Here is a 13950-nt window from a genome sequence, read left to right on the forward strand (position 1 = left end):
AACAGTGTCACACAGCCTAACTGGAGGCCAGACTTCAGAAGTCAAAAGGAAAGAACTCACCAAAACAACACTAGCAGCATTTTGGCAGATTTTTGACAAGCCTCGGGGACTTTCAAAGGCTGGGTATGTATGACAGTCAGATCTTTCCAATTACTGTAAAGCCCCTCACAATAAATCACTTTTGTATTAAAGCTTAAGATTTGAAGTATTCATGCCAGCTATGGTGTGAGAAGTTCAGAGTACAAAGAAAGATTATATTTTCACTGAAAATACAACAATTAAGTGAAAGCCAGCCAGTGAACAACTGGAAAGGCTGAAGTTCTAGCTTATCAAATATAGATTTCAAATCTTCCTGAAGTTTACCTAAAATTGTTTCAATGCCATGGAAGGGAAGGAGAAAAAAAATACCTGGCAATAACTGAGGACCTCCATAAGAGTTTTCTGCTGATCTCCAATGTAGGAAGCTTCGGATACAATACTCCCCTTTTTCATTAAAATAATATTAAAAAAAAAAAAAGTGTAAGCGAGCGATACACACACAGTCTTATGATAAAACGTTAACGAAACAAATCCCAACTTCAAACATCATTTTAGTCTATGCCAAAATATATAACCCCAAAGCAGTACTTACAAGTCATTAACAAAAGAAAGTGAACTTACACATTCATAATCTGGTTCATACTCATAAATGACACTGTCACTGTCTTCATACTCTCCTTCCCTGGTTCTCATCTGGGAAATAACATAAAGAACTTGTAATGTTCTGAAAAATGAAAGAATTCTGCATATAAACAACAGAGAGAACCTGTCAGGAATCTTACTTAGACACTTTCAGTTGTTGCTATATTCCCTCCCTGGCTACAAAAGGGCCCAAGGAAGTGAGATTTAACAAAGGCATCTCATTTATGTGCCTGCAGTTAGGTCATATGAATACTCACCTCATCTTTGGTTTTACGGTATTGTATTCGTGTTTAAAATAAACCTCTTCCAAATTTCTATTAAAGATATGTATTGTTATTTGGTTATACTAAGGCCAGAACTTTCTCATGCAGCTACATAGGTAATAACTACTATTGTAACTTTACTAATATATAACTACAGTCATATCCTGTATAACCAGGCTTATGTAATTATGAGACTCCACACACATTTTTACACTAATTTAAATAAATCTTTTTTTTTCCTCTAATTGATTTATTTCAATGGTTATAACTCTGCACCAAAATGCTGTAAAAATGTCTATCCACCAGCTAATAAAATTAATTTTCTTGCTTGAAAGGAGTTGCATGAAAAGTCCTTTTAGATGGAAATCAACAGTGCCACCACCTGGACAACATTAATGTTTTTACTTTAGTGGATAGAAGTAGTTCCTGTCCACCATACAGGATAGATCTGGAGGCTTTGTTTTTACAAAACAGAAACAAACAACAAAAAAGCCACCAAAAAGAAATAAAGAAAAAAAAACTTTAAGACATATTTATTTGGGGCTAACTGTGAAAGAGGGAATTATATTCTTTACAAGAGGTAGAATTATAAGAGAAGGTGCACTGTTAATCATTAGACAACCCAACTCCTAAAATTTAAGGAGTTATCCTCTGTATGGTAACACGAACGAAGTTTCAGACCTGCCTCAAGATAAAAACGTATGTAATCTGTCTTTGATCAGAACCTGTCATCAGGTCATGAGTGCAAACCCTTATTCAACATTATGTTCCAACTCTATTTAATCCTAAACTGCACAAATATTTTACTGCAAAATAAGAGCATGTACATGGAAAGTAAGTTGCTCTCTTGTGTAGACTACTTGTTACTATACATAAGTACAATATCCAGCATAAGGTTTTACCCATGCTAGAAGCTCCCAGACACACTGTGGATATATCCTACCCACACTTCATCAAAATATCATCAAATGAGCATAGAAAAGTGAAGGAAAAATGGCGTTTCCAATGACATTGAAACTGTCCTCAAAACAAGGGGCTACTGTTTGGCTACACATACCACACTCTGTCCCACTAGAGTGGGGGCAAGCCGTTTTCTTTTATTATGCAAAAACACAAAATCCATTTTTTCAGGCGTGTGACCATTTCCTCTCTGCATGCTTGCAGAATGGCTCATTTGTGATGGCACTCGTTCAGTCAGGACTGATAAGCCTTCGCTTCCTGAAAGGTGAAGAGAAAGCAAAGCACATCAGTGGGTTTCTCCCATTGATTTAAACATTGGACTATAAAAACATGTACAGCCACTTTTTAGAAAAAACAAACAGAACAACCGCCACTTTCAAACTGCTTGGTTATTTGAAATTTGTTTACTAGAATGTTATTAAATGCTTATTATTCCAGTTACTGGAGTTATAGACCATATATAGCTGGAGAATAGACCATTGCCACTCTTTAAAAGCACAAACAACCGTGGCAGTTTAGTACAGCCTACAACACAGTTTACTCTACGGTCAGAGAATATCGAGGCTCCAAGCACGTAGTAACACAAGAACAAGTTAAGCCAGGTCAGAGAGCAGCAAGCTCTAAGGAGGCTCACCGTGAGAGGACATTTGGACAGTATTCCCCTCTCTTCTGCTGCCCTCTTCTCTGCCAAGAAATTGCAGAGACCCACCAAAAGAGGTGAGGAGAAGAGTCACTGCAGTGTTAAGGAAGCCAGCTGCCCATCCCTGGATGTCCATGCCTCGCCCAAGAGGAGGACTCCAGACAATCACTTACATGCTAACAAGCCCAACGCCCACGCCTGGGAGAGATGGACTCCTTCAGCAGCCTGATAACCACGCTATCAATTGTTAGCAATTGTCACCAGGGAGAGCTGGCTCTTGGTGGAGCCTGCCTAGTGGCAGGACTTCGCACAGAAGTGGGGGTGGGAACCAACTGCAGCCCGCTAGCTTTCCATCGAAAGGAATGTTCTTTTAGCTGGGATTAACTTCTTAGCCAGACCTCTCAAATCGTAAGCAGTAATGATTTTACCACCACACTAGAATATAACGGCCCCTGAAAACAAAACAAATAAAATAACCAGCCCACCAACCAGTTTGCCACTCTTTCCTCCTAATTCTTTTCAATCCCACACAATTGCCAGACCTACCTTTTGAAGGATATTAAATAATTTTCACATTTCATATTGCAAAAATCCCCCTGTCCATCGTTTACAGGTTTCTACCTCAAACTTTCAGGAAAGAGCTAGGCAACACTCTTAAGAGGAAACGATTTCCCCTTGATTTCTGTGTATGTTAGATAAAGGCAGAGCCAAGCACTATACAGATAGCACTTGTAGAAAAGAGGATATTGAAAGCTGAGAAAAGCTGGAGAAGCTATGCAAGACCTTGGTAGGTTTTGAAGAAATAAAGAGAAAAAAACCTCAGCTGGCATAAGAAGCCTCTGCCTTTCTACCTGCTGTGAGGTAGCGTTTTGGAGCTTAGGGCAAACCGAAAAAGTATGGTAGGGTGTTTGTTCTGTTGATACTTACAGTAAGTTCCTCCCAGGTATAAGGGGCTGCATGAGAAAAGTTACCAGGCTACTTCTCACTACTTTTGAAAAACAGAATTAATTTTACAGCCTGACTGGAAGGAAGAACTAACACCTCAGCTGTGAAGGGGGAGAAAAACAATCCGCATGGGCCAGGGGCAAGGAAGGAGAAATACTGAAAAGCAAAGGCAACTGCTTGGGTTTTATGGACTAGAGGTGGAAGGGCCAGGGTAGAAAAAGTGGTAATACGTTCAGTCTCATTAACTTAAAAAAAAATCTTTGCACGAAGGGCCCAGACAAATGTAACAAAGCTGGCATATACTGCATAGACAAGATCTGTGGTAGCTAGACTACTGTAGTTAGCATCATTTTGTAACCACAGACAGCAACTGAATAATAAAAAAATATGTAATTGCTTAACATTTATATCTTCAATTAAGACCTACCTACTCTCCCACTCAGCTCCAAAGTATGCTTCCTTGCCCAAATCACCCTGCCTCTCTGCCCTGCCATGCAGGCCAAGCTAGCATCCGTCTCCTAGAACTAATCACCCCCAAAGCTGAGAGCCTGGGATGTGGCAGCACTCTGTGGGACAAACACCAACACAGGCAAGACAATCTGTTGGAAGCAGCGGTGCAGGGCAGCAGGATAAATGCTCTAGCACAATGTACTCCCTCAAACTCCAGATACTTTCTGCTGCCAAAGGAGAATGCCACTTCACCTGGAGAAACAGTAGGTGACTGGTTTAATTACATTTAAAACTCATTACACTTGTGTTAAACTAACCAGCTTCCCAATTAACTCCCCAAATATAGATTTAAGAATATGACAACCTTAAAAAAAAAAAAAAAGCCAAAGTGATACCAAGTCTGTGGACATACGTGGATAAGTAAAAAGCATAATAGTACTGCTGTGGCAGCAAGCTGGGAGGAATAAAGACCTAGATCTGTATCTCAGTGATGTTGAGCTTGCTTTGCCAGCTAAGTTTCTGTAGGTGAGAAGATCGGAGACAAAAAAGTAAGAGAAAAGTTTTGGACAGACAGAACCAGATCTGGTGAAAAGGCACTGCTCTAAAAGATACCAACCTAAGGTGGTGGTTGAATAAGAATAGAGAAAATTTTAGTTCAAAGGGTTAAGTTCAACAGTTAAGGTAAACTTAGGTCGTGTTTTGGCCATACATGCCACTATACCCTATTTTAACTAGATAATACTTAACACTAGCAATCTACAACAACAGAAGCTCTAATCCTGAAGATTACAAAAATGCCTTTTACCTTTTAAAAACAATCATCCCCACTCATGATGATTCCTTTGCTGATAATGAAATAGTTATTCATTTCCTGAAACAAGGTCAGCAACTGTCTGTGATAGTTTCCTGGGCAGGATTTTTTATTTATTTTCAAAACAGAGAAGAAAAAAAAAAAAACAGAGTAAATCATCTTCCTTCTTCCCCCAAACGTGTTCTTAAGTATAAATGTACAGAAATTTACAGCACACTCTGCTGTCAAGTAGAAGACCAAGGAAATTAGAGCTTTTCAGTAGCACCTAACAACAATGGGAAACTAAGATGTGTGGGACTTTGGTGAAGAGAAATACTAATAAGAACCTCTATTAAGCCAACTAGCTGAAAAAAAGGTAGTAAATACCTTCACTTAACTACAGACATTTCCTTTGCTAACTTAGCAACAGTGCTACTGGACTTAAAAAATGCTGTTCACAGCTATGATTGAGTTTTGCCTGGGCCAATGGAAAATTGAGTAAGATTTCTGAAAGCCTCTGGATCTTAGATGCTAAAATAAAGACAATGAATTAAAGAATCACTGAAGGCTACTTAGAGCTAATAGTTTACCACCCTAAACAACCATCTTACTACCATTCATTACACATTAGTATCAGCAGTGTTCCACTTGACAGTTGATCTAGAAACTTCATCTTTTGGATTAGTTTTTTTCCATGACTTGCTTTCCAAATTGCTTGCTAATCATTATCTAATTAGCTCCTAGGTATACACGAGAAGCCTTTATTTTAAACATAGTATTATTTCAGTGGGTTCACTATTAGTAAAGACCTCTAAAGTAATAATTAAAAAGGCATCTATTTTTAAATCATAGAATGGCCTGGTTTGGAAAGAACCCTAAGGATCATCTAATTCCAACCCTCTGCCCTGGGCAGGGACACCTCCCACCAGACCAGGCTGCCCAAAGCCCCATCCAGCCTGGCCTTGAGCACCTCCAGGGATGGGGCATACACAGCTTCTCTGGGCAGCCTGTGCCAGGGCCTCACCACCCTCTGAGGGAAGAATTTCTTCCAAATATCTAATCTAAATCTATCCTCTTTTAGTTTAAAGCCATTATTCCTTGTCCTATCCCTACACTCCCTGACAAAAGAGTCCCTCCCCAGCTTTCCTGTAGGCCCTTTTAGGTACTGAAAGGCCACTGTAAGGTCTCCCTGGAGCCTTCTCTCCTCCAGGCTGCACAACCCCAACTCCTTCAGCCTGTCCCCATAGGAGAGGTGCTCCAGCCCTCTGATCATCCTCGTGGCCCTCCTCTGGACTCGTTTTAATACATCCATGTCCTTCTTGTGCTGGGGGCCCCAGAGCTGGATGCAGTGCTCCAGGTGAGGTCTCACGAGAGCAGAGTAGAGGGAGAGAATCACCTCCCTCGAACTGCTGGCCATGCTTCTTGTCCGTGGAGGGGTGAAGTGGCTCTGTAAGGCCACCTCAGTCTTCGGGGGAAGCCTCTTCCTCCTGCTGGTCTTTGTTGTTGGCAGCTTCAACTCTTTGGTGTTATTGGTGCTCCTCCCTTATGTGAGGGCCGGTGAGGGAGTTGTGGGCTGTTTGGCCACGGGCTGTGCAACCCCTGCAGACTGTGCTAGGATCCAGCTGCCTAACTCCTCAGCCTCCCTTATGCTACGCAGACAACCTATACAAACAATCCTATAGCTTTGGAATATAATATGCTTTAAAGATGGGTAACACAGAAAGCATTAAAGACAGAAGCACTGAACATACAGCATTAAAATTAGCCATTAACTATGAGATCACCAAAGAAAATGAAGTGCAATTACCATACGCGAGTTGAGCCACATGGTGAACGTTACTGTTTACTTCAGAGTTTTGTTCCATCGACACGCAGCTTTGTGTGGACAGTCCATTTTCTCCATCTTCTGTTTCAGAATTGTCAATAATCACTGCTTCAACATCATCCTCAACGTTCATGGAGTCATAATCTTATTAGTGTACGCAGAAAGAGAAGCAGGTTAAGACTAGACACTATTCTGCATATCAGATGAAAACTGTAATACTCTTATCATGCCTAGCATTATCTCAATTCTACCACAGGCGAATTTTAGAACGGTTTCACTTTAACATTTAAATATGAGGTCACTTAAACACGTGTACTGAGGTTTTAACACACGCTAGAAGGGAAATGGCTTCCTCTTGCTTAGTTGGCAGGACTCCTAAAAGTATTCAGCACCTAACTCCGCCTGCAGCGCCCAGCTCCAACAGGAATAGTTCCAGGTCAGTAACAAGCACTCCTGAAAACTCCACCATTTCCATTCAAGCATCCAACAAGACATAATAATTTGTTTTTGAAATTTTACTTCCGTAAACATGAAATATTTAATACACTCAAACAAATCAGTCTACAAATCCTAACTGCGTATTTGGTATTCAGATCAACCCAAGCAATGGCTCTCAGTGTGATGCTGTGCAGAAACACTGAATGGGAAATCTCCAGTACTGTGTTTTTTTTTTCCAATTAACTATATCAGGGTCAAGAAAAAAGTGTCGTGGTGTCAGACTATTACAGCTAGATCTGGCATTTGGAGAAGGGCAAGGAAGGGAGAGGAATTCATCCTTGATGAAAGAAATTAATGTAAGGAATCATATTGTGAGGCACTAAACTGAATTAGAAAATACAACTTAATTCAACCAGCACACACACAGTGACATGCATGTCATCTTTTCCACAGGATCTCTGCCCTATTCAGTGTACAAAATGGGATGAGCTCCGGGGATGAACCAGGGCTGTATGAGTTTAACAGTGGTCTGCTTCTTTACTCTCGTACAAAGAATTCACTCCCAATCCTGCTCCCTTCCCTCTGCTCCAATTTCTCAAGAGCCCAACAGGTGACAAATAAACTGGATCTACAGGTGAGAGTCTTCACTCTGGCCACTACTCCTGTCTAATCCAGAAGAAACAACACAGAAGGGTTTGGATTTGGCTGTCATCAGATTAGGAAACACTACTTCACCCAGTTAAGGGTATATTCAGAGACGCCCATCAATCACCATACAGCCAACAGCTACGTTTATAGTAATAAATGAGGCTGAAAATCCAGTAGCCCTGCAAGAAGGAGCTTAGTTGAGCAGACATGAGCTGGGATACGCTGCTTTGGCTCAAAGTCAGAGAATGGTTCCTGGCCAGTTTAATATTGCTGTATAGAATAAGGAAAATGCCGAGGAACCAGCACATAGCAAAGACAAAGCAGGTCCATCTGGACTAGAGGAAGGAGAGTATGATGAGATGTCAGGAGTGTTACTAGACGTGGTTGACAGTAAAAATCAAAGCTCAGTCTTCCATGCTCTCTACCAGCCCTTCTTCAACAAGCTTCAAAATCAGAATCTCCACAGCATAGTGAATTCCAAACAAAGTTTCCAAAATCTGCAGCTACAGAAGTTTAGAGCTAGAGGATGACTAGAGGATGAACATAAACCAAACATGAAGACACAGAAAGGGAAGACACCCCACTTCCAAAAAAAAAATTATTACATTTCTACAATGATGTAGAAACAATGACACAAAAAGCACTAGTCTCTCAAAACTTTTAATCCCCAAGATAGTGGTCAGGATCCTCTTCATATCCAGGACTTTTAACTTCATCACCTACTGCTCAGCACTCAAAGGGAAATTACTTCCTCTTCAGAATGGCACTCTTACCTGGACAGTCAGGTAATACTGAAATTAGCACACACAACCCATTTCTATTAATATTTACCAACATGGCCGGTCACCTCAGCTCTGTAACAGTAAAGAAAGCTGCTCCAAGAAACAGACCCACCTGCTTCATACCACTTCTTCCTTCTCCCTAAGGCATTCTAGTTACTTTGTCTCTGAGGTCAGTGGCCAAAGTTAAATGTCTTCGCTGAAAATTGCCTACGTTCATTACAAAGAGAGTGTCTGTGCTCAGAAATATTTCACTTATGCTGCCTAAAATACTTGTCAGTTAATACTAGCTACTAAAAAAGGGTGCAGGGGAAGTAGATCTCATCTTGTAGTCCAATACATAATTTATTCAGGCAAGGGAGATCAACTTTTTAATGTCACTACTGTAGCCACATATTCCTACATGTGGAGACAACTCCATTCATCCAACTACAATCTTTATACCTTTGAAAATTTGTTACAGAAGAACTCCAGCTATTTACTCGTAAACTTGAAGAAACCGAAACTCATTCCTGTAAGCAATTCTGAGTATTTCTGATGCTTCTAGGAAGTGCTAGCAATACTGGGTAATGGTATAGATATAGCACCGAACAATATGAAATATGCATCTATCTCTCTCAAGTAGAAACCACAAACTGCCAGACTCTGTAATTAACTTGTGCTCCTAGAAAAGGGAGAGTAAAGTGAACCCATTAAGACACTTTTTTTTCTTGTGACTTGAATGAAGATGCAACTGCATTTCTTGGAGCAATGGGAGTTAATAACCTCCCTGCACTAATTAGCTCCCCTGGCACAAAATATCATGACATAGGTATTTAGAAGTTTCCAGCGAGTCTTTAAAGCAACTTAGAAATTAAAAATAAGTGTGATCGAGAAAATATTTAGGTTTATATATTTCAAATAAAGGTTTTACTGTGAATTACACACTATAATAAAACCTACTAAACAGGCTGTTTTGTCCAATGATTGCAACAAGTTATATGTTTAAGAGGCTTCTGAATTTCTGTTTGAAAACTGAAGTGACAATCATTCTAAATTTAGAAAACATCAGCCAGCTAATTTCCTGCTCAGACTCAATGAGTGCTATGAGTTACACGAGTTGTTATTTTCAGCCAGGCACTAGGATATGCTACATCAGAGGGTAGATGCTCACAAGAATCGTGCTGTGCAGGAAGGCAGCTGGAGAGCAGGGCTATGAAATGACGAAGTTAGAAATCCGAGACTGGAGGTGCTCCTTTTAACCGAAAAATGGCTTATGCTCACTATTCAGGATTTTTCCAACATTGTTTTAACAGGAGCTCTTCTTTGCTTCTGCACAAAATCATCAGGTAAGCAGGTCTTTGCAGAAAGTCAAAGATACTGAACTTGAGCCCGGCTTTCATAATGATTTATATGCAAGACTGTCCAACTGTGCGTCTAACTCTGCATCAGAAGTTACATAACCACATTAAGTTATTGCTTTTACACAGCAAAGTCAAAATCAAGCCTCAGAAAGATTTTATTTCCAGTAACTGAAGAAAAGTATGTTTATAAATCATTATGGCTTGAAAATCTGATCTTCTTTAGAATGTGTGTCATTTGATCAACATATAAGCAGTCAGGTGGGTGCCAGAATATTGAACTACCACTCCTTTACCTATCCCCAGATCACAGCACAGTAGTATAGGCTTTGGGGTAAAGAGATGAACACAGAAAAATGTGGAACTAGTAAGAATGAAAGATGAACAGAACCAAACTGCAATATAATTTAAAAAAAAAAAAGGAACTTAGAAATCAAAAGATGTTGATACAAACATCAAGATTTAAAAAAAAAATAAAAAATTTTCGAAGGCTTTCAAGTAAGACTGCTGCAGAGACACTATTCTGGAAGTTACTACTGAAAGGCTGACCCCACACGCAAAACTGAGAAGTTTCCATGGCCTATTTTTTCTTAGTATAAGGCTCCATTCACAGCTCTCCATTTCGCTTCTTCAAACATGTGAGATAAATTTTCCAGTTTTCCTGAATGAATATATTTTGTGAACACTTGGGAGTGGAGGGCATCCCAAAGGGAAATACAGCCCAGCCATTTCTCAAAAGAAACTGAAGGATAAACAAATTTCAAGTTGTCAAAGTCATATGGTACAACTCCTTACTTCAAAAACTATAATCCCTGAATGCTTCTGAAAAGAATTCTTCACTGAGGAGAACCAGTTAGCTTAAATTAGGGATATATGTTCTGCTATCCTAAAAAATGAACCTACTAAGTCAAAAAAAAAGAGAAGTCAAAGCATGCAGATGACTACTTAACACCACCTTAATACGTATTCGGCAAGATTTCCAAATTCTCTAATGCATTTTGAACATACTATTAGACTCCTCCTGGGATGATTTCTTCTGCCTGCCAGGGATCACTCAAACAAAACTGTCTGGAAGTGATCCCTTCCCCACAATCTCCTCTGTGTCCAGAAGACAACACTTGATAGGAACCCAAGTGCAAGGCTGGGAGAGGAACTCTCAGGTAGCGGGGACATAACAGACAAGGTGAACTGGCGGAGACAAAAAGGAAAGAAAAAAAAACCACAAAGAAACAAAACTCTGTAGCACTACAAACTACATCTCAACGTAAAAGCAAAGCAATGCTAACTCAATGAAAAGTAAGATACATACCAAGAAACTTATCCAAATTTAAACTAAGTCACAAAAGGAGAGCCTGCTAGCATTACCTGGGACCACATCTATCTAGATCCTGCCTATCTGTGGCACAATGCTAACGCCAATACAAAAAAGAGTGAGCTAACACAAGGGACAGGACGGGGACAACAGTGCCATAATGTCTTCCAGTGGTAGCATCATGTTATCCCGGCTTCAAGTAAACATTTGCATATTGACACTGTCTCATTGCAGACAAAACAGTTCTCATCATATTTCTGCATACTATTATACTTAAAGCTGTGAGCTCAGAAGTGCAACCAGAACTGATACATCAGCTAAAGTCAGAAGACAAGCTGACAGACTACTTTTCCTTTCCCGAGCACGTTACTAATTAAATACACCACATATGCCTGTGGGATAAGGAGGGGCTTGTACTGAGTCAGACGTTACTTGCTGAATGCTCTCATTTATTGCAGAAACAGGAATGTAGGTAATCATGAGTTATTAAACCATACAGAGAGGTAGGTGACCCAAGGGCCGAGGAGGCTGTAAGCAATGGGCAGTAATGAATCACATCCCAACCTCTATAGCAAAGCTTCTACTGGCAAAGTCACCAGAACTAAATCATACTTTTCACAGGATGCCAGCGTTCATTCTTCATTTCCTAAGCATTTATTTAAATGCATCTCTGTGTTCTGCAAATGTGATCCCAATTCCTCCAGCTGCAACTGACAACACGAGGAGATATGCGTAAGATAAAGTAAGTTTTATAAAGATGCTTTATACTGCACTCAGGAAAACTGGGTACCATCCACCTTAGGTTGCATCCTTGAATTCAATATACTTTTGATAATTCTGTCCTTAGTCTGGATAGTTCCTGACCTATAGCAGCTGATCAGAAACACCAGAAGACTTCCAAAGATACTAGATACTCATCAAGTCTCTGAACACTGAAACAACTTAAAATGCTAGAGCCAGAATTTGTGCAACTGAAAGTTGCAACAAGCTAAGACAATGGAATCGTATATTGAGCAAACACAAACCAATTATTATGGTGAAAGGAATAATGAAGCCAGGTTTCCCATGGCTTTAAGTTTCACATTCAGATTACCAAGATGCTAGTAAGCAAAACTCAGGGTAAAACAGGCCTCACAAAGAGGCCTCTGATGTTGAATAAGATTTGATCTCATACTGTATGTTTAACTGAGGAATATTATTAATGGCACTTCTTTCCCACTGCCAAGGTATTTAGAGCAGTTTTTATGTTTATGATTGCTGAGTTAGAGCAAAACCCAGTCAGGAGACTGAAAAAACTGAGGACAAAGCAGACTGAACTGACACCCACCACATGACATTGTGTATTTGCCTAATCAGTATAGCAGGACTGCCATGCCCCCTCACTGTCCTACATCTAAACAGCACCCTTTACTTCGTGCCAACACTTGTATAATTGCAGAGTGCATTGACCAAAGCCTAAGTTAACCAAAAAGAGAGCCATAACAGCTCCCTGAGCCAAGTCACACATGGAAAGTGGGCAGCTGGAACCTCCTGAGTGGGTATGGCTCTGAGCAAGTTGCAGGTGCTTAAAATGATGTGAGGCTGCACAAGCTTTATTTCCCGGGAGGGCACGGGGAAGCACACAGCGGGCAGACACCTGCTTTAACGCTAACCAAAGGGGGCCCATACACTTGCATGACACACTCTGCCTCCAAAGGCACGGGGGGGGGGGGGGGGGGGCGGGGGGGGCACTCCAGCATTGCCACACTCATTTTTGCTTTTTCACAGCGGCAGCGCCTTGGGGACCCCCCGAGGGCTGAGGCAGTGCGGGACCTCCCGTCACGTCGCCCCGCCGCCACCTGAAGAGCGTCCGAGCCCCCTCACCGCCACCGCCCCCCCACCCCCGCCAACGCCGCGCGGACGACGGGCAGCAGCGAGAGCCAATAGCCGCGCCCCGCCGCGCCGCCGCCGGCCAATAGGAGCGGGCGCGGTGGGCGTGGCCCGGCCGGCCCGGCGGAGAACGTTGGGGCCGTTGCGAACGTTGAGGGAGCGTTCCCCGCGCGCCGCCGGCTCGCGCCTGCACCCCCCCCACCCCCCCGCCCCCCTTCCCTCCCTCATGGCGGCCGCCCCCTCACCCGTCCCCGCACCTACCCGACATGGCGGCGGGGGGGGGGGGGAGCCTCGCTGGGGCGGCGGAGCGAGCCGGGGCTCGGGCACGGGCACGGGCAGGTGTGGCCGGAATGCGGCGTTGGAAACGGAAGCGGCTTGTGCGAGGCGAGCGGCGGAGGCTGCCGGCGGGCAGTGCGGCTGCGCGACGCGCCCGGCAAACGGGAGCAGGGCGGGCGGGGCCGGCGCCGCCGCCTCCTTCTGCCTCTCCTCGGCCTCCTTTAGCGACCTGCTGGGGCTGCCGGAGCTCCTGCGGGGGGGCACAGCGACCGGGTTGGCCTTCGGGGTGCGGGGAGGCCCCGTGGCAGGTCCCCTGCCCCGGGTGGCACCGGCTGTTTGGCTGCTGCACCCTCGCAAGCTGGGGAAATCCCGTCGCAGAGGGATGCGAGAGGTTGTCTTCGTTTTGCGTGAGAGTTTGTGACTTTATAAAGTGAGGTGACTTCTGATGGGAGTGCCGTTGGGGGGGACGAAGTGCACAAATTTCAGCCTCACCTTCTTACATAAATAATTCTGTACTTTTTTCTCCGTATGCCAACCACTTTTTTTTTTTTTTAAATTTGTTGTTTGAAGTTGAACTTAAAATAAGGGGATAGCGTCTCTAAATACCATCGCTAGCAGGCACAGAGCTGTGGGATTTTATAGAATCATAGAATCATTAAGGTTGGAAAAGACCTCCAAGCTCACCTGGTCCAACCATCCCCCTACCACCAATGTCACCCACTGAACCATGTCCC

General features: G+C 42.5%; 1 protein-coding gene across 2 annotated transcripts in view; it reads right to left on the reverse strand.

Moving 5' to 3' along the window:
• BEND2 (BEN domain containing 2) overlaps positions 1–13888 on the reverse strand; it is a 30295-nt gene extending 16407 nt beyond the window's left edge. For both annotated transcript variants that reach the window (XM_040532755.1, XM_040532747.1), the window contains exons 1-5: positions 13202–13888; positions 6537–6698; positions 2002–2162; positions 661–732; positions 409–483 (exon numbers count right to left, since the gene is read on the reverse strand). In XM_040532755.1, the coding sequence (XP_040388689.1) occupies positions 409–483; positions 661–732; positions 2002–2162; positions 6537–6698; positions 13202–13208 (477 nt within the window). In that variant the 5' untranslated portion in view covers positions 13209–13888. The remainder of the gene's footprint in view (positions 1–408; positions 484–660; positions 733–2001; positions 2163–6536; positions 6699–13201) is intronic.
• Positions 13889–13950: the final 62 nt, after the last annotated feature.

Source organism: Cygnus olor, chromosome 1 (genome assembly GCF_009769625.2).
Source record: "Cygnus olor isolate bCygOlo1 chromosome 1, bCygOlo1.pri.v2, whole genome shotgun sequence".
NCBI lineage: Eukaryota > Metazoa > Chordata > Aves > Anseriformes > Anatidae > Cygnus > Cygnus olor.